At 41.8% G+C, this 21,100-nt stretch overlaps 1 protein-coding gene across 1 annotated transcript in view; it reads left to right on the top strand.

Annotated features, from left to right (window-relative positions):
- Positions 1 to 659: 659 nt before the first annotated feature.
- The window catches only part of DNM1L (dynamin 1 like), a 55,617-nt gene continuing 35,176 nt past the window's right edge, over positions 660 to 21,100 (top strand). The window contains 2 exon segments of the mRNA XM_032778923.2: positions 660 to 880; positions 18,125 to 18,272. Of these exon segments, the coding sequence (XP_032634814.1) occupies positions 779 to 880; positions 18,125 to 18,272 (250 nt within the window). The 5' untranslated portion in view covers positions 660 to 778.

Raw genomic sequence — 21,100 nt, 5'->3', positions numbered from 1 at the left:
AGTCCCACAGCATGTTGAGGAATACTTTCTGAGGGTCTCTCTTGTGTTTTTTCACTGCTACTCATTAATCGGTACATCTGCACCTTGGCAGGGCAAAGGAGGGGTATTTGGGAGTATTGTGAGGAGCTTGTTATGGAGGAAGCGGGGAAGGTGCTGTGTAAACCTGGAGGTAATAAATAAACACTGTACAGCTGGGGAAGGCCTGGTGGTTTGGTTATTAGGCGGTTACCTAGTGCAGGGACGTTGTTATTAGTACAGCAGTGGTGCTAGCATAATTTTTATAGTAGGGGTGCTGTGGGCAGAAATCCTGTATTGGGGCTGTCACTACTTCAAGCCAAAGGGCGCAGTAGTATTCCCAGTTGCAGTACCTCTGTAGTACAGTATCCGTTGTTCTATCAGGCACAATAATTAATCACAATTCAGGGCTATAGTTTGTTTATGGTATGGGGCTGGGCCGGACGCCCGTGGCTTTTGCTGGACCATTTCCTCCTGGTCCAGGGGCGAGGCCTAGCAGCCTGCGCCCCTTCACTCTGCCGCTGCCTCCGGGAGCCACTAGAGGGCGCTACCCGGTTCCTGGCACTACAAGTCCCGTCGGGCCTTGCGGCTGCCGCCGCCGCCGCCGCCACCGCCCCGGGAGCGAGGGCGCGCGCACAGCCTGCTGGGGCCGGGCTGCGCGCGGGGCCGGCGCCCGTGGTGGGTGGTGGGTCGGGGGAGGTGGAACCGTTGGTTGCCGGGTCCATTCATCGCTGCCGCGTCCCCGGCCGGGCGCCCCGCCGCCATGGAGGCGCTGATCCCGGTGATCAACAAGCTGCAGGACGTGTTCAACGCCGTGGGGGCCGACATCATCCAGCTGCCGCAGATCGTGGTGGTGGGGACGCAGGTGAGCGAGGCGGGGAGCGGCGGGCCCGGGGCGGCACCGCCCCTCTGCGAAGGGCACCGGGGGACGCGGGCTGGGGCGGGGAGCTGGGTTCGCGCGGGGCCGGGCCCTGAGTCCCCCGAGCCGGCTCCTGCCTGGCGCCCGAGGGCACGTCCGGGGCGGAGGACTCCGGGGCGAGCCCCTGGCGCCCTTTAGCTGGTGTCCCGCATTGCTGCGCCCAGCGCCCGTCAGTGACTGACGGTGCCTCAGCCCCGGGAGGCGGGGGAGGGTTGTTCCCTTTTCGGCGGGGGGCCTGAGCGAGGGGAAGGTGTGAAGGGACCGGCTCCAAATGTCCCGCTGAAGGTGACTGCGCTGCCCACTCCAGCATCTTGCCGTGTTGGGCCGCTAGCAGGCCCCCGTTTTATTCTGGGCTTGACCTTCCCGGTGCTCGGGCTGCATAACGTTGGAAAGGGGGTGTAGTAAGATGGGGCTGGTAAGGTAACTCTCAGCACCGTATCCTTGTGACCCTGGCCCTCTTCTCTCATGTACCGTCATTTAACATCACTGGCAGTTACTCGGATTGTTTCCTGTTAAATGGCAATTTGGTGCAGCTGTTTAAAAACCACACGCCTCTGTTGGCTCAAAATAATTGGAACAAATTACTAGTTTAATCTAGCAGTGCTAGTATGTTTTAAAAACCAAATTGATATCATCCCTTTAAACAACAGTGTGGTGTCAACTTAAATGTGACCCTTAATTTTTTTTAAAACCAAGTTATAAAATCATAGAGTATTAATAAGGGTTTACCTATCTAATTGAAAATAGTTCTTAGAGAGAGTTCCTGTGCAGAGTTTGAAACCCAAACATTGAGCACTAGGACACTGAAAGTGAAACGAATTAAAAGTAGTAGTACTGCATTTCCCCCCCATTGTCTACGCTTGGAGAAATGCAGAAAGTAAAGCACGTAAGTAGTTACCAGCTAAATTAGATTTTTAAAATTCTTTCATTTGTAGTAGCGTAAAGCAGTGTTGTTCTTGTAGGTTTAAAAAAAAAATGTTTATGGTAGCTACTTAAATTGACCGTATTCCTCTGACTGTAGCGACTCATGGAAATTAGACAGAACCTATATATTTTGGCAGCACTTCTGCAGGTGGAGCGACGTGGACAGACCCTTGAGTTCCCAATGAATTCAGTGGAGCTTTCTGCAGGTACATCAGTCTGGCCACGTGGATCCTGCTGCAGGATTGTTACATCGCTGTAGCAAGCAGGATCCCGTGGCAGTGATTCTGAGCCTGTCTCTACAGACTCAGACTTCAGGTTCAGGCTGGATCTCTGGCTTTTGAAGCCCACTCCCCTCCCTAGGCTTCAGAGCCAGAGCTCCAGCCCAAGTCCTAATGTCTACTTAGCTATTTTCAGTCTCACATCATGAGCCCATTCATCTGGGCTCTGAGATTCACTACTGCAACATCCTATTTCTGTGCAGAAGTAGTACCCTTTGTTAAAAATTTTGGAAGAAAAAATTTGCTTAATTTTTAAGATTGATGTGTCTCTTTTTGTAAATTATACCAAATCCAACTCAATTTCTGGATACTTGAGGGTCAGTTATATTTATATATGGGGCGAATGGGAAATATCAGTCACTCAGAAAATGATTTATTCAGGAGAGCACTATACATTTTGACCTTTGAAATATTTGTACTACAGAAGAAGCTGTATTGCTGAAGCACATAATAGGTTGGCTCTCTACAGCCAGTTAGAATGTAGTGGTTAAGAGAAATACAGGAATCAGCTGTCATTCTATTTTACCAGCATTCATCAGATATACTAAATGACAGATGTATAATTATTCTAACAGATGTAAAATACTTGTAATAGAACACTGTCAAGGGTATATTTCCTACTCTTAGGGAAAAAGTCTATTTTGCATTTATGGTTAAGTGCCGCACTATTTTTACAGCAGAAAGGACGCCATTATCCTCTGAAAACATTTAATCTCTTCCATTGATATTAATTATTCTTAACGTAAAAGAATAGTAAAGCAGTAGTTACAGTATATTTCAGGGTAATTCACTTCCCAGAGCAGGTGTAATTGTGGGATTCTTCCACCTCACCCTTTATTTGAAACTTTCCTTGCCTAACTTCATGCAATTTATTGACATGGCAGTTTGGGGGCAAGAATCTCAAAGGATTAACAACTTTCTCCTTGTATACCATTCATAAATGCAAAGAGCAAATAATGGTCTTCCTTAAAATACATGTAATTTGAATGGTCCACTCTTATAAATATTCTGTTTTTATATTAATAACAGCTCTGTATTCAATACTTTCGTAATTATTCTACTTACCTTGTAGGTGGGGGTCTCATGACACTATATTAAAGGGCTTTGTAAAGTCTAGATAAATTGCATCCTTCCTAATATTTTAAAAGTGAAAATAATTATTATATTCGTTAGCCTTCATTGCTGTGATGTGAATCTCTGTTGTCTGCCCTCAGTGAAATTATAGCCTTCTGGGTGTGTTCTTGTTGTGTTCCTTTATTAAGGTTGGTTTATGGTTCTACAGATTTCTGGAGACTCCACAAATTTCTTCTCAAATTGTTACTTTAGCTTTATTACCTTATTTAAGTAAATTTTGAAATTAACCTTCTTAAGCTTCTCTGTGTAGGCCAATTACTTCAGAATTTTGGGGTTAAATGCCAAATGGCGCTGGAGTTCTTCGAAGATGCCTAATTTTCTAGTAGTTTTCTGGCATATGAAGACTTTTAAAAGGAAGAAAGGCAAAATATTTTTGACTTTTCAAATCCATTTCTGTATTCTTCACCTGCTTCATTCTTTGTGGAAAACGGACACTGTCAAATGAAAGAGAATTTCTGTCTCCTGTCAGTGAATTGTTCATTCTTTCCTTGTGTCTGTTTCTCTCCTTAAATGGCCTTATTTTTTTATTATATACATTCTCTTTGGAGAGGAATATTGTTTTAATCTTTTGTAATTTTAATTTCACACTCATCACTTTTTTTTATTATATACATTCTCTTTGGAGAGGAATATTGTTTTAATCTTTTGTAATTTTAATTTCACACTCATCACTTTTGTTCTCTCTCTATATTATAATGGTTCCACTCTTTCTCTTTATATAATATTTCATACCTTGCTTATGCCTTTCTCTTATCCATGATATATTTTGTGTTTTTTGTGTATGATGTGTGGATTCTATTCATTCCTAGAGTATTTTTAGCTAGAAATTGCCCATATCCTACAGGCATGGGCTTAATTTATTTTTGAACGCTTTCTGTTTCCCCAATGTGCTTCTTTCCTCTATTGCTTTGTGATTCAGTGTTTCCTGCATTCCTTGAAAACATGTTCTGCTGAACTTCAGTGTCCTATTTTTTCTCTATAAACACATTTTAGTCCTAATTATAAAATATTTCCTAACTGAGCGTTGGGCACTATTATTCAGATGCCTCTGCCCCTCTAGTCATGTTTTGTTCATTTTCCGGTTCTCTCCAGCCATTGCGCAGAGCAGCAATTCTGTGTCATAGTATAGATATTTTGCTAGCATTCTTGCCAGCCTTAGCAAAAAGAGTTGAGAGTTGTTACTACTAGCATCTGCCCTTTGAACCCTTCCTGTTACACTAATCTTGTGTCACTAATTCTGGTTATTCTGTCATTCCTAGTGGTGAGTATGTGCTTTTATTTCTCCTTTGGTTTTAGATGTTAGCTTTCTGCATTATCAAATTTCATGAAAAGGCACAGGCTGGGAATAGTGTGTAAGCAACACTCGCAATACAATAGTGCAATAGCATCCAACCACTCTGATGTCTTCATCTTATACCTGTACTTTGCTCTGTGGTTAAGACTTGTTACTTACAAAGCATTATGGAATGGCAACACTACAATAAAAAGAGAGAAGGAGTAATATTAATTATTCCCAAAACAATTAGTCTATTTGAATGTATATACGTACAAAATACATGTGTGATAGTTATTGTTGTGGTTAATTGCCTACACTACAAAATCAGATCTGAGTTCAAGAAGAGGTCAAAACACACTGCTTATTATGGAGAATGAGAATATTATCAGATTTGGCCATCGCAAGAGGGCATTAATCCAAATGGCTACGAATGAGGTAGCTTTACTCCTTCAGGTTATTGTTTGCCTTCTGCAGGGGTTTCCTAGAAAACATTGCCTCTCCCATTGATTTAAATAATGACTAGCTTAGTAGTAAATACCATTATTCCATTACAGAAATGAGTTATGAGTCAACCCGTACTATATGTCAAATTGTGATCTTACCTGTGCATTCCGGGCATGACTTTGGGACAGTATTTCAGATGAGATATTGTAATACTTAGCTGCACATATGCTCATTAGTAGCACTTCTGAAATTGCCTCTCAGACTTATGTTTGTCTTCTAACTTATTCACTATTATTTCATTGCTATTTTGGGGCTTTCTATTGGAAAGTGCCTAAGTGTACTTCCCAGTATTTAACATACAGCCTTCCTGCATGGATCTTTCAAAGACAACAGCTATTTTATTCTATTAATGCCTGTGAGTGTCGCACAGATTTGGGATTGGCCTTAACTTTCTTTTATTTCTATTAATTTTTTAATCTTGCTGAGTGGATGTGGTGTCCTTGGTACCCCAATGATAGAACCACTCTGAATGTCATAATGGGGTATGTCGGGTTCTGCATAACAGCTATCCTGTACATCCACTGTATTCTGTTAGATAAAGTTAAGATTATAATTCTCTCAGCAAGATACTGGTTAGGGAAAAAGGGTTTGTGAAGCCAGGCGTACACTCTCAACTACTGGGATTCAGGGGCAACTGTACCAGATGTTCTATCGGGATATCCTCGTACTTGTGCTAGCCCTGATTTAGTTTGTTAAATCTGAGTTTTCCTGCTTAGCAGCTACGGCCTTGTCTCGACTGGGGATTTGTCCCGATTTCAGCTCTCAATTGTAAAACAATGGTGTGCCTGCACTGTGTTGGTGTAAACCCCTGCTTTAGATAGGGCAAGCTGCAATTTGCACCAGTTTCATTTACCCAGGTTTCAAACAGGGGTGTGCTCCACTTAGCAAAGCTCCAGTTTTTGTGTCTGTAGAAGGGGTTTGCATTTGTGCATCTACACCAGTGGCTGGCCGCTGATGGGACAGAACTGCAAATGCATAATCCAGACAACTGGCAAGGAGTGTGTATTTGTCTCCCCAACTCCTCCCAGACCTGTTGGTTTTTATCTGCTGTTCATGGTGTCTGGTTTTGTGTGCAATTGTCTTTCTTCCTCTCAAGTGTCTCCTCCCAATGGTTCATACCCTGCCTGTTCTGGTGTCTGCTTTGAGCAGAAGCAGTGATTTGAAATTGACATTAATTAGCTATTTACACTGTCAAGATACTGTGTAATCTACTTTTGATGTAGGTCAGATTGAGCAGTACTTGATGGTATGCTGTACTGGAGCATCTCTGGCCCCATCATTAGTTTCTGCAGAATTTTTTTAGGGCCTTTATGTTTGAAGAAAACCTTCAGAATGTGATCAGTGCCTCACTGTCTCGCACTGAGTCTGTTGATGGATGAATGAAAGGATAGTTGTAACAGAAGCATGAACTGTGTCCCCTTCATCTAAAGGATTTTAACATTGAAACCAATGGCAGTGTTGACTATTTCACTGCCGATCAGTTTGGTGGGTTCATCTAGCTCGTTTGAGCGTGTGGGCAGAGCTGAGTATAGATAGATAGTATGGAAGGATTAGATTTTGATTGGTAAAAGTCAGTAAACATCAATTTCCCCACAAATGAATGAAAAGATATTTCCATTGATGATTGATAAAAATGTATGGATAGGCAAGAGAGAAAAATGGTGCTTGAGAGCTTATTAGAATTACCTTTAAGGCAGGATGGATAAAAAACAATGATTTTAAAAAATAAATTAAAAACGGATTTTTTTGTTTAAATTGGATTTTTATTTAAAATCTGATTTTTTTGATAAAATGCTTTTTGAGGAAAAAATCTATCTAAAGATACATTATAGCTCAAAGATATCTCATCATGAAATAGGGATTATAAATTCTAGTTCTATAGTATGAGACAATATATTCATGTAATGTTTAAGAAAAATGAGTTCCAATAGTTTATGGATTAGGGACCCAAATTTATGGGGTTCTAAGGGCTTCTGTACAGTTTATTTAGGATAATCTTTCTATCTATCCAATGGGACTCGGTGCTCAGTCTAGAAGATACCATCAGAGATGAGTAGTTTTGCTGTTCTCAAACTGTGGATTTGTGTCTCCAGAGATAACATGCTTGTTAACAGCAAAAAAAATAAAATTAAATAATCTATAGAGGTGAGAAATAACAGACCTCAACCCTATTATCCCTCTGCAAATTTGTGTACACAGAGTTTATCCCTTACCTCTCTCTACAAGTGCGAAGTTTCAAAAAGTTCAATGAATTGAAGATTTTGGGGGGGTGGAATAGAGCTTGACAGGGAGAAGTTGTCTGGAGATAAATGTGAGAAGAGAGGGACAGGGAGTAGAAACAAATGTGAAATTGTTTGAGCAGCATATTCCAGAAGTCTTGTAGTCTTTCTGAGTTTAGCCTTCATTGATTTGAGATCTACCATACCATTTTCTCACTAGAAGGGAAAACCTATAATGGTGGCAGGCCGTAAAAGAGATCCAGTTTGGGAATAAGAACCATTCAAGAAATATATTTGCCGCTGATGTTTTAAAGAAAGTCACACAAGTGAACTGGTGGAAGTCACTTAAGCACTTGGATTCAGAGACTGTTGAAGTGATAATCTCTCTTTTAACAGCAGTAGCTTCTTCTGCCGGTGTAAAAAGAATATTTTTTTTCCTTTTGGACTAATTGATTCCACATTGCTTGGGTCCTGAAAAAGCAAGAAAGCTTGTTTTTCTTTTCCAGATTCTGAATGAACAGGAAAATGAAGGTGAAGATGACTGAGTTAACTGCAGAAGCCAATATTTTAAGTTTCTGATGTTGACCTGGCTGACATAGTCGATTTGAATTTTTTAAAATATTTAATTTAACTATTTTAGTTAAAAACAATTTTAGCAAAAAACTAATTTAAAAAACTGGAATGTTTAACTAAATTCAAAAATTCATATGCTTGTTTTGTTAAAGTATTATGTTTGCTGTTGAAGAAAAAAATCCAGAATACATAATGTTCTTGTTTTGAGTTAACTGAAACAATTTAAATGCCTATCTAGTGGTGATCTCCTCCTAATACAGCATGGCAAGACAATCCTCCAAATATTAATGATTAACCTGTTGAGTTGGAGATAGTTCACCTCCCAATGACTTCATAAATATCTGTTTCGATTACCTCTGATAAATGAAATAACCAAACAGTCATTCATTTCCTGATATAGATGTAAAACTAATCTGAAAGTTTTCAAAATAAATCACTTTAAAAATGTATAGTGTGTATCTTCTACATCTATCTCTGAGTTGTGAAGAATATGTATTAAGGTTATAACAACCGACAAGAATGCACTTTTATGTAGAAATCCATGGTTAAATCAAGTCTTCCTGACTAGTGATTTAAATCAGTTTGATTTAAATCAAATCTAACCAGCTTTAAGGATATTTACTTTTACTCCTGATGGCATTCTATGTCCAAAAAAATAAAAATTCTGCGCCCAATGTTTTAAAATTCTGCAAATTTTATTTGTTAAATAAATCTGGCGGCTCTGGCATGACATTGGGGAGCACAAGCCACTGGCTGCACAGAGGAAGGAGATCACTGTGCAGCCCCCCCCCCCCCCCGACCTCTGGGGACACAGATTCAGAGGTGAGGCTATATGCAACCCTGACACAGCGCAAGGACTGGGCTTACCCCAGAAACAACCCAGGTCCCTTCCTCTCTGGGCCAGGTGCACCACGTGTGGGCATGCAGGCTGAGCAAGGCAGAATCCAAGTATTGGGGAGGATCCAGGTGTGAGTAGTTCAGTGGGGGATCTAGGTGCAGGGGGGATGTGAATGCACAGGGGGCTTGTTGGGGGTGGGGGTTCTGGGTGCAACGGTAATGGGACTCTGTGGGGGGGTCCAGGTAAAGGTTGTTGGGGCTTAATGGAAGTCGGTGTCTGGGGGAAAGAATTTGGCAAGGGGTTCTGGGTGGGGAGGGTCAGTGTGTGGTCCAGTTGCTGGGGAAGTGAGGCTCAGTAGGGTAGGGGTCCAGGTGCAGCTGGTTGGGGCTTGTTAGGTTGGTCCAGGTGCAGGGGGAGTGGGGCTCGGCCGGAGGATCTAGGTATGAGGGGGTCCGGATGCATGGGGGTTGGGCATATGGGGGAGCAGCTCCCTCTACACGGATCCCTCCCCCTGCAGCTGAGCAATGATGGATTCAGGGAGCAGGAAGCAGGGGTGGGTTTGCAGAGCTTCCCGCAGCTTGGGGAGAAATCTAAAGGTGGGTCTGACTCAGCCTCAAATACCATGGAGGGGAAGAGGAAGTCCCATTCTCCCCAGTCCAGCCATGACTAGCAGCCAAGCCCGGCACAGGGTAAGAGCCACTGGCCCAGTCTTCCCCACTCCCGCCTCCTGCCCCACAGTGATTTACGTCTACTGGCTACCATGGGCACTGAAAACATACTACTGGGAAGGGTCGCATGACCACTCTCGTGGCTTCCCTTTGCTTCCCTGTAAGAGAGTCATTTTTCTGCAGGGAAGCAAAGAAATCTGCGGGGGTCACATATTCTGCGCATGCTCAGTGGCACAGAATTCTGTCACGTGTATACTTTGTATATGTTGACGCAGATGTGGACAACTTGTGTTTTAACTGTTATGAAGATTTAACTTTTTGAATTGCAACGTCATTAAATAATTGTCTGCTCCTCAATTTCCTGCAACTTGTGAAAATTTAAATTGATAAAAAAAAGCTTAAAACCCATAATTTTGTACAACTGTGAAAGTTTAAAATCAATAAAAAGTAAAATGCTTAAACATTGATATTTTCTGTTGAAATTAAAAAAAAAAAAAAAAAAAGGTTTTGCCAAGCCCAAGTTTAAAGTACTACCATTTTTTTCATAAGAACAGCCATAGTGGGTCATACTGAAGGTCCTTCTAGTCCAGTATCCTGTCTTCTCACAGTGGCCAATACCAGGTGCCCCAGAGGGAATGAACAGAAAAGGTAATCACTGAGTGATCCATCCTGTTGCCCATTCCCAGCTTTTGTCAAACAGAAGCTAGAGACACCATCTCTGCCCATCCTGGGTAATAGCCATTGATGGACCTATCCTCCATGAATTATCAAGTTTCTTTTTTGAACCCTGTTATAGTCTTGGCCTTCACAACATCCTATGGCAAGGAGTTCCACAGGTTGACCGTGTTTTGTGAAGAAGTACTTCCTTTTGTTTGTTTTAAAGCAGCTGCATATTAATGTCATTTGGTGACCCCTAGTTCTAGTGTTACGAGAAGGAGCAAATAATAATTTCTTATTTACTTTCTCCGCACCAGTCATGATTTTATAGACCTCTATCATATCCCTCTTTGGTCATCTCTTTTCCAAGCTGAAAAGTCCCAATCTTATTAATCTTTCCTCATATGGAAGCCGTTCCATACAACTAATCATTTGTTGCCCTTTTCTGAACCTTTTCTAATTCCTATATATCTTTTTTGAGATGGGTTGACCATGTCTGCTCACAGAATTCCATATGTGGAATGTACTATTTATTTGTATGAAGGCACTATAGTTTGTCGTCTTATACATATCTTTAACGATTCCCAATATTCTATTCACTTTTTGAACTTCCGCTGCAAATTGAGTGGGTGTTTTCAGAGACCTATCCAAGATCTTTTTTGAGTTGTAACAGCTAATTTAGACACCATCATTTTATGTATAGTTGGGATTATATTTTCCACTGTGCATTACTTTGTGTTTATCAACATTGAGTGTTATCTGCCATTTTGTTGTCCAGTCACCTAGTTTTGAAAGATCCTTTTGTAGCTTAACTATCTTGAATAGTTGTGTACCATCTGCACGTTTTGCCACGTCACTGTTTGCCCCTTTTTCCAGATCATTTATGAATATGTTCAATAGGACTGGGCCCACTACAGACCCCTGGGGGACACCACTATTTGCCTCTCTCATTCTGAAAACTATTTATCCCTACGCTTTGTTTCCTATCTTTTAACCAGTTATCAAAACATTAGAGGACCTTCTTTCTTTCTTTTCCACTGACTCCTGCTTGCTGCCTGGGCTCTGTTCTCCTTCTGAGTGGCAGACTGCTTTTTCCAAATACTTGATCATTTTTTTTGTTTGTCCCTTAATCCTGCCCACACGTACTTAAAAAAGTTTCCAGAAGAGCTGAGAAAAAAATCAATTTGACAGCCACAAATGTACTCTCTAAACGTAGAGAAATCTGTGATGTATGTTGGAAGCTGTTGGAGAAGATTCCTACATGTGATGATCACAAGGCACAGGCTTTATGTTGTCAAATGTCTAAATAATCTCTAGTAATGAGTTTTCTTGTTTGGAATTTAGAATAAGTTTGAGACTACAGTAGAACCTCAGTTACAAGCATCTTGGGAATGGAGGTTGTTCATAACTCTGAAATGTTCGTAACTCTGAACAAGATGTTATGGGTCTTTCAAAAGCTTGCAACTCAACACTGAATTTAATATAAGTTTGAAACTTTACTGTGTAGAAGAAAAATGCTCATTTCCCTTTATTTTAACAGTTTACGTCTAATAGATTACTCTACTGTAGTTGCTTTATTTTGGTTTCTGCTGCTGCCTGATTGTGTGCATCTAGTTCCAAATGAAATGTGTGGCTGACTAGTCAGTTCACAACTCTGGTGTTTGTAACTCTGAGGTTCTACTTTAGCTTCTTTTAAGATACGGTTTTCTTGCTGTATTGTAAAGTGGATTTTTTTCTTTTAATAAGGTTAAGCACAATTATTGTAGTATGTTTGTACAGTACTGCTTATGTGTATGGAAAGGCAGGTCCGTACATTCCACTGGAACTCGTTTGACTGGTCAGATATCCAACATTACTGTTTTATGGTGCAACTTGGAAGAACTGCAGTCAGCTGTAGTACTGAGTTGAGACTCCAGCAAAGCAGAAGAGTATACTGGCTCAATCTCTTGTTACAGAATGTATTTATTGATGAAGAATTTGCAGTTGGTACATTTTTGCTGTGTCTCACTTTTCTGCCAAAAAATTGGAGGGGCTATGTGTGTATTTGCACAGGGGATATAGATATGGGCTACCCCTTCTGAAGCCTGCTTGGAGTGCAGTCCTACTCTAAAAAGGAATTATATGAAAACTCACCAGTCCAGCTTCCTATGTTTTTAAGAGTCCACTCTGTTGCCTTTGCTAAATATGCTTTACTCTTATTAGCCCTGTAGAGCCAATGCAACTTAGGGCTTGTCTACACAGTGAAATTGACTGGAATAGCTATTGCAGTGGTCCCCAACCTTTTCGTCTGGCAGGCGCCAAATGAAGGACCATGGCGGCAGTGGAGCATCCACCGAAATGTCGCCGAATTTCTGCGGCGTTTCAGCGGCGATGCCTCTCAGTGATGCCCCTTGCTGCCGACACGCAACATCATTGAGAGGTGTCGCTGCTGAAATTCGGCAGCATTTCAGCGGATGCTCCACCACCAGCCAGGCTGCGGGTGCATTTAGATGCCCCTGTGGGTGCCATGATGCCCGCGGGCACCGCGTTGGGGACCCCTGAGCTATTATGTAGTTAGCTATTCTGCAATATCTATTCCACGATAGTTTCCCAGGTGCATACTTTATTCTAGAAAAATTAGTGCACTTCCAAAGCAAAGTAATTATTCTGGAATAACATCCATGTGGGGAGCTGTTCCAGAATACCTGTTGTGTAGCTACTTAGTCTACAGTAGCTATCCCAGTCAATTTCCCTACGTAGACAAATCCTTAGATAAAGTGAACTAGATTCTATTCCTCCCTATGTATCAGCTATGGAATTGCTTACTAAATTTGGAGTATGAGGACAAATAGTTGCAACTGTGCAAACTGCTGAAGATTATGGATTCACACAGGTGTTAGAAAGAACATAATTTGTCCAGCTGGACTTTTACTGTTGGTGATTGTATGCAAGAAGGAAAGAATGCAGTTTTGCAATCCCATATGGAATCTCAAAGCAGGGCTGGTAGTAAGTTTTAAGAAAATGTTGAGGAGATGATTCTGTCCTGTAGTGAAAGTTTTTTCTATTTCTGAGTTCTCGTTGCTGTTATCTCATATTGTAGGGGAAACTCTCTGATACTGCCATCATTGCTTTGCTAAGTCAGGGCTATAATGCCCCTGCTTTGCTCTATAGTCCTACTATAAGTTATCTGAAGCATAAATTCTGTACTTTTTTCCAATACTGCAGTTATGTGTAACTCTGCAAAACATGATGCATTTGCAAATTATCTTTACTGAAGATTTGAAATTCCTCAGTAGTTGCATTTGACAACTTATCCCTCACTGGAAACACTTTTTAAGAGGAGAAACTTTATCTTGGAAGAACCTAATGATATATTTAAAGAGCAACAACAAATTTAAATTGTTTGACAATATCTACAGGTAGTACAAGTCCATTAGTGTTAATGTCTGAAGTGAAATTAGCTGAGGGTGCAGTTCTTGTCTGAAAATGACTGTAAACTGGTATTGTAGGGTTTGTTTGTGTATCATTAGTTATTGATTGAAAATGTTTCAGTCTGAGAAAAAAGATGTTTTTCTCAGTCCTGCAAACTCATAATGGAATCTAAGTAAACCTGAGTCTAATCCTTCTCATGTAGTCTCACTCATAACAAAGATTCTGCAGAAGAAATTCTTTTGAACCACAGCAACCCATCTGTATTGTGCAAGTGTGACTTAGGAAAGAATTTGGCACTGCAGTTGGACCATATGGTATGGGTGCACCTACACAGCAACTGGGAGATGTGATTCCCAGCTCAGGTAGATGTACATACACTAGTGCTGCTTGAGCTAATGCATAAAAACAGCAATATGGCCATAGTGCTGGTGACTGTTGTTGGCTGCATGTGTTCTCTCTTTGTGCTGCAGTGGGTCTGGCCAGATAGCCCATACCACAGACTTTGATGGAATTGTCCAAGAAGACCACAAACTTGGTTCAGTGGCAAAGGCGCTCCACCAGGTTTATTGTTAACAAAGCACAGTCCTAATGCCTTGGCTCAATGTTTACAGGTACAATAATTAAGAGTAAGTTTTTGTCATGGATATTTTTAGTAAAAGTCACAGACAGGTTATGGGCAATAATGAAAAAATTACGGAAGCCTGTGACCTGTCCTTGACTTTTACTAGAAGTACCCATCACAAAATGGGTAGCCCGGGCAGGGGTTGTGGAGGCTGGGAGCTTCAGGGTCCCCCTCTGGTGGCACCACAGCAGCTGGAAGCTCTGGGGGTCCCTCTTGCTGCTGGGTCCCCCCTTCTGTCTGGAGTGGATGGGTGGGGAGTGGTCGAGGGTTCCCTTTGCTGTCTGGGAGCAGTGGATTCCCCTGCCTCCTATGGTGGCCAGGAGTGGCGGTGGCGTGGAGCTATGGGGGTTCCCCCTGCCACCTGTGGTGGCTGGGAGCTGTGGGGATGTCCCGCAGCTACTTACCTCCTCAGGCGGCAGGGGACCCATCCGTGACTTCTATGGCCTCCATGACTAAATTGCAGCCTTAAGAATAATACATGTATGGTTTGTTACAATAAACCAGCCCAGTAAGCAATGTGACTTTCCGGTCTCCCCTCGGCCAGACAGAGACACCTCCTCTGTGACTCCTCTTTTATACATTGATACAAACAAGTTACGTATTGCCCCTCTGATGTGGTTAATTACCACCCTTTACCTTGTACATGTTGGTTTGATCAAAACATCTTTATCCATCACCTTGTCATCTTCAGGAGGGGTCAGTGTGTCTCCATATCATCTTTGGGGAGTGTATTTACACCATAACTTTGTATTGGGGGTGTTCTGGCGTGATCTTCTGGAATGTGTTTATGCAAGTGTCCAGTGCCTAGCAATTTTTAGGAGTGTTTCTGTTTTTGCAACACCAGCCGTGTTCATGCCAAGTTCTGGACAGCGAACCTGCAAGCTGGCATGTTTTGTAACAGGGCCAGACTTTTGTTCGTAGCCTGACTCTTGCAAACTTTGCTGTTTATAAGCAGGGCCTTAGGCTTTACAGCAAGTCTTATGTCTCCAGGCTCTTTTCTACAACAAATACCATGGGCGGCAGTTTGGGCTAGCTGCCTGAGTACAGGCCCTTCTGACCCCCAGCTACATACTCAGATGGCTTATGTGAACTGTCATCCATGCCATCTTAGCCACATTGCCACTAGTAGGCACTAAGATGAGCAGAACGTGTCTGTGTGTATGTAGGTGTATCCTATATCTTTACTACAGAGACAATGTAAATATCTATGCTCAAGTTAACTCCTCTTGAGGTAACCTGGTTTGAGTGAGAGCATCCATCCTGCAAAATAATACTGGAGCTACACAGAACGGGGGATGTGACCTACTGATGAGTTATACTAACTCCAGCTGTGTTCTATTATCTCCTGGTGAGCCAGCCAACTTGAGTTAGAAACAACATCAGACACAAGGATTTTTGTGTGTGGATGGACTTAAGCCAAGAGCTGCCTGTTACTCAGTTTAGCAGTGAAGACGTCGGCTGTGGATTGATGAAAAGAAATAGAATCAAGTCATATTTTCTAATTGTTGGCTCTGTACAGTTGCTTGGGGAGAAAGTCAGTCATTAAAATGTACAAGTCAGAAGATATATCCACAATTCATATAGGGAACAGATCTATGGAATGAGTGCATATTTATGTAATTATTTTTTTTAGAGTGGGTCCACATTCCAATTCATATTATTTCGGTGTGATTATTTTGGACTTATTTTTCATCATAATATAACTCCAGCTGTGGTTTGCAAATCTGACTGCAGCGTAACTTTTAGTGTGGTTTTTAAGTCTGGCTCTATTTGTTGGTAAAATAGTTCTCTCCCTCAGCGTGAAGCTCTTATTGTTTTTTTTAAAAAAAATTAAAGTTTAGGCAATGTTCCTGTTGAAATTCTGAGTAACAACTGAAGGTTTTGGCCCTGGATACTTGAGGAGGAGGTGATACATTCTAAGGTAGAAGCCTTATTCATAAATATTCTCTTTAATATGTGTGTGTTTCCTTTAGTGGGGCAGATAGTGATTTGGCTGTCTTGTCCCATCACATCAGTGAAAATCTGTTACTACTTTGGACTTTATAATTTAACCTCGTAGCAAGTCACTTTTTAATCTCATTATTTTATCCTCCTTTCACTGTGACACCTTAATCTGCCTTTGTAAATAATGATATGGTTAGGTTCATGTCCTCCATATGGACATACCACAGGACTCTTTGCTGCAGTCCTCCATATCAGTTCTTGATTTTAAACTATTGTTAAAGAAACAGCTTTCTACCTGAAGATAATGAAGGGTAGCAGCAGCTAATCTTGGGAATAAGACAATTGTTACTAAATTGTATTTACTATTTTGACTTAAATAGTGTCCCTGTGACAGTGTACAAACCTTACACTGGAAAGGAAGGGGGTAAGGAGCTACTTTGGGTCCAGGCAGCCCTGCCCCACCTCACCTGCAAAGGATGCATGGGTTGGAGGAGGAACTTAAAAGAGGAGCAGATCAACTCAGTAGTTGGCTGGCAGAGGTGGAGAACTGACCTACACCCTGATCTCTTGGGAAGAAGCACTGCAGGTGCTGCTGCTAGCTGTACCACCTTTGCAAAACCCACAGAGAAGGGACTTGCAGCTCTCAGAAGGTCTGAGACTTTTTGATTTCAATTATTTCATATTTTTACTTTATCCATTGGGAAAAGAGGGATTTGGCAGGGAATGATCCAGGGAGGAAAAACAGCAGTCTAGCACTTGGAGTAGCAGGACATAGCTGCTTACTATTGGGCCTTGAATTGGAACCCAGTAGAGAGGATTCCATAGAGCTAGTGTGTAGCAGGTAGACATGTCCATATGCTCAGTGATTATTAAATAACTACCATGATGGTGGGTGATAATTTGGGGACTCAATAATTCAGTGATTGCCAAAGACCTTTTTAGCTTCCTGCCTTCTATTCTTATTCCCTCAACTGCAAACTACAGAGAAATTGAATAGTGTAGTATGGTTCTATTAAAACAAAACAACTTCCCAAACCAAACCTGTCAATCCAGAATTGTAGTGAATTGAGGTAAAGTACCCAGGCATAGTAAATGTTAGTAGATGATTGACAAGGTGTTTCCTCGAACTTGTATGTATATGATATTTTTGCCGATCTCTTTACACTTCTACCAACCTCGTATACAAGTTCTGCAGAGGGAAATGCCACTCAGAGGGAATTTAGGATTGTGCAGTCTTAGAACATGTCCTCACTTACCTCTGCAGTGATCAATCCAGCAGGGTTCGATTTATTGTGTCTAGTGGTGACACGATAAATCGACCACTGAGTGCTCTCCCATCAACTCTGGTACTCCACCGGAGCGAGAGGCGGAGTCAACGGGGGAGCATCCACAGTCGACACCGCAATAAGTAGATCTAAGTACACTGACTTCAGGTACGTTATTCAAGTATCTGAAGTTGCGTAACTTAGGTTGATTTTCCCTTCCCTCCCCACCCCACCAGTGTAGACCAGTCCTCAGTGAAAGTATTTCTTAACTGCTGTGTTGTGTCAGCAGCCTGCTGGTTGATTGTCCTATAGGCAAGATGCATTAGCTTTGCAATCCGTGGAGTTACCTGCTAAGAAGTGTACAATAGCCATGCAAAATTCTACTTGGGGTACTTCTTTTCATGTGAAAGATTCTACTGTATCGATGTAAAAAGGATAAGTACCCAAATGCAAAACATCTTTTTCAGTGACACTTGAATGTTTCCATCATGGTGTAGCCAGGAAAATTAACTCTCTACTATACTGTTACTCATTGTAGTGTTACTGGAAGATGTAACAATATAGTCACCCCAGAAGATACAGAGGTGCTTTATAGAAGTTAAAGTATAATTAAACAACTTTTCAGTTATTTCCAAAAGGTTGTTGTGAAGATTAATGTTCTTAAAGTGGTTTGAGATCTCTGGATGGAAAGTGCTAAAAAAATGCAAAATATTTTCTTAAGCCCAGTAAGTTCCTACTTCAAGGTTGGTGAAACAAATGAATACAATCTGTGGAGGCATTTGTTTTCCTTTAAATAAAATAAAATATTAAAAGGTTAATATTACAGCATTGCAATAATAGGTATATAAGAAAGTCACAGATGTGTTTCAATTTTCAGAGCAGTGGAAAAAGTTCAGTGCTGGAAAGCCTTGTGGGGAGGGATCTGCTCCCAAGAGGTACTGGAATTATCACCCGGAGACCCCTTATTTTGCAGCTGGTGCATGTTTCACCAGAGGATCGTCGGAAAACATCTGGAGATGAAAATGGTAAGAGTGATCCAACTGGGATTTTAATCTTCATGTTTATGTAGTTGTCCTTAAAAGGAAATACCTTGTGATATTTCTATCCTTTCTGTGGGGAAAAAAAAACACTAACTTTTTTTCTTATTTTTTTGAGGCTTATTTTATACATATAATTGTGTTGAGAAAACATAGCCACTGTCACCGCCTATGCTACCCATACAACAGAAGCTGCAAAAGTTCTGGCAGTTAGGCTAATTGATTCTTTCAATAGCTTTTCTGAGTTTCATATTTTTAGTCTTACCTTTGTTCTCTCCCTTGTATTCAGTGAGCACCTGTGAGAAGAGAGTATTACTGTATCTGACAGGTAGTTATTGCATAGGGTGTGCAGAGCATTTTTGCTTATGTTCTCTGTTCCTGCTGATAAATAAAACCTCCCCAACAAGTGCATGACTGTAGAGAGGAGTTAAAGAAAGTATGTACACTGGAAAAAATAGTGGGCTGGGGATAACGAAAATAAGCCTTTATTAGTTTAAAACTTAATTGGAACCTCCAGTGGCTTATTGCTATCATTTTACTAAGCAGTATTGAGAAATTCTAAGTCATATAAAAGCAGGATGATTTAGATTATTCTAAACATTGTCTAGTCTAAAGCTTTAGTCTCTTTTAGTGGCGACTCCTTACCCGTTAGCAGATCAAGAGTGTCACCTCAGTTGCCCGCTGGAAGTTGGAACAGTTTCACTTTGCATTAAGTAATACTCTTGGTCTATGTAAGAGTGAGGCCACTAGAATTAATCAGTCATAGCAAAAAATCTTTCCATTTGACAGTGAAAACGCATACACTTCTGATGGCATGGTAAACTTAAATATATATATACTAAAATTGTTACTTTTTCCTGAATTTAAATAAAGCTCCTTTTAAAATCTTTAGTTCAGAACAGATTCCTGAAAATATTCAGTCAAGGTTCTAGAAGTCTGTTACTTGTTTTGTTTTATTAATATACTTTTTGTATCTTTTGGTTCTTGAAAAATTACCATTAAGCACCGGAGAACCTTGAGTGTGTTCCAGCTCCAAATACCATTGTTGCTGAAAGTGACAGAAAACACAAATCCAATGTATAAAAGTTAAAAGCTTTTAACACACAGCACAATAAACTAATTGACAAGGATGGACTCTGAGAGGCATATGAATATTAAAATAGAACCATAGTACACATTTGGTTTCTTTAAAGTATCTGTGAAATTTAATTTCACATTGTTTGCGTTTTATCTGCACTTAATGTTTTGGTACCCTTTGAACTGCTTTCACCTCATGCACTGTAGAATGAGATGCATGCTAATTACTAGTTTTTGTCCTAGTCTGCAAGATTAAGGGTAGAAAAGATGGTTTTGTAGACTAGGGCAGAGTATTAGGAGTTGGTAGGCATCTCTTCTGTTCTCAGCTCTGTCACAAATTTCCTGTGACCTTGGGTTTCAGTCTTTTCAACTGTAAAATGGGGATAATGGCATCTACTGCACAGGGATGATGAATAAATAGATATTTATGGTATAAAGCCCATTGAGATCTTTGGATGAAAGCCACTATGTATGTGCCAAGTGTTATATCTATATTTTTAATTTTCAGAGTAAGGTAGGCACATCTGATCGGAATGGACAGAGCTTTATGGCTTCTATCAGCTAAGTTAAAATTTCTTTACCAAGGTGCAAACAAACTGCACAGATGCTCCAAGAAGCAGAGACAAACACTAAAGCAAACTACACAGACACTTTTCAATAGATACCTTTCTTTATGGGTATGGCTCTATCAAATTCGTGGTCCATTTTGGTCAATTGCAAGGTCATAGGATTTTAAAAATAGTAAATTTCATGATTTCAGATATTTAAATCTGAAATGTCACGGTATTGTAATTGTAGGGGTTCTGACTCAAAAAAGGAGTTGGGGTGGGGGGTTGCAAGGTTATTGATGGAAGGGGTTGTGGTACTGCTACCCTTACTTATGCATTGCTGCTGACGGTGACCCTGCCTTCAGAGCTGGGTGGCCTGAGAGCAGCAGCTGCTGGCCAGGAACCCAGCTCCGAAGGCAGAGCCACTGCCAGCAGCAGTGCAGAAGTAAGGATGGCATGGTATGGTTTTGCTACCTGCACTTCTGCGCTGCTGCTTTCAGAGCTGGGCCCTCAGTCAGCAGCTGTCCCTCTCTGGCTGCCCAGCTCTGAAGGCAGCAGCACAGAAGTAAGGGTGGCATGGTACGGTATGGTATTGCTGGCAGGGTGCTGCCTTCAGAACTGAGCGCCTAGCCAACAGCCGCCAGTCTTTGGCCACCCAGCTCTGAATGCAGCAAAGAAGTAAGGGTGACAGTACTGTGACACATACAGAGGTGAGCTCCAGCCGGTTCACAGGAACCCATTGTTAAATTTAGAAGCCTTTTTAGAACCAGTTGTTCCAGGACAACCGGTTCTAAAAATGCTTTTAAATTTAACAAAGGCTCGGGCAGCTGTTCACCCAGCCCCAGCTCACCTCCCCCTCTCCTCTGAACGTTCCGCCCTCCTTCTCCTCCCCCTCCCTTGCTTCCTGCGAATCAATTGTTCGCGGGAAGCTGAAACAAGGAGCAGGCAGGTAAACCGGGCAGGGAGGGGGGCGGATGCGCGGTGCGCGTGGCCCAGTCCAGCTCCCCCTGCCCCTGGCCGAGTGACCCTGGCTCGGGCTGGTCCTGGCCGAGTGGCTTCAGCCCGGCTCGGGAAGTCGGGCCCCGCGGTGCTGGTCCTGGTGCCGGCTGAGCGACTTCGGCCCGGTTCGGGGAGTCGGGCCCCGCAGCGCCGGTCCCGGTGCCAGCTGAGCAGCTCCGACATGGCCTGGCC

Source organism: Chelonoidis abingdonii, chromosome 1 (genome assembly GCF_003597395.2).
Source record: "Chelonoidis abingdonii isolate Lonesome George chromosome 1, CheloAbing_2.0, whole genome shotgun sequence".
In the NCBI taxonomy this organism is placed as follows: domain Eukaryota; kingdom Metazoa; phylum Chordata; order Testudines; family Testudinidae; genus Chelonoidis; species Chelonoidis abingdonii.
This window is presented reverse-complemented; position numbering and strand designations above follow the sequence as displayed.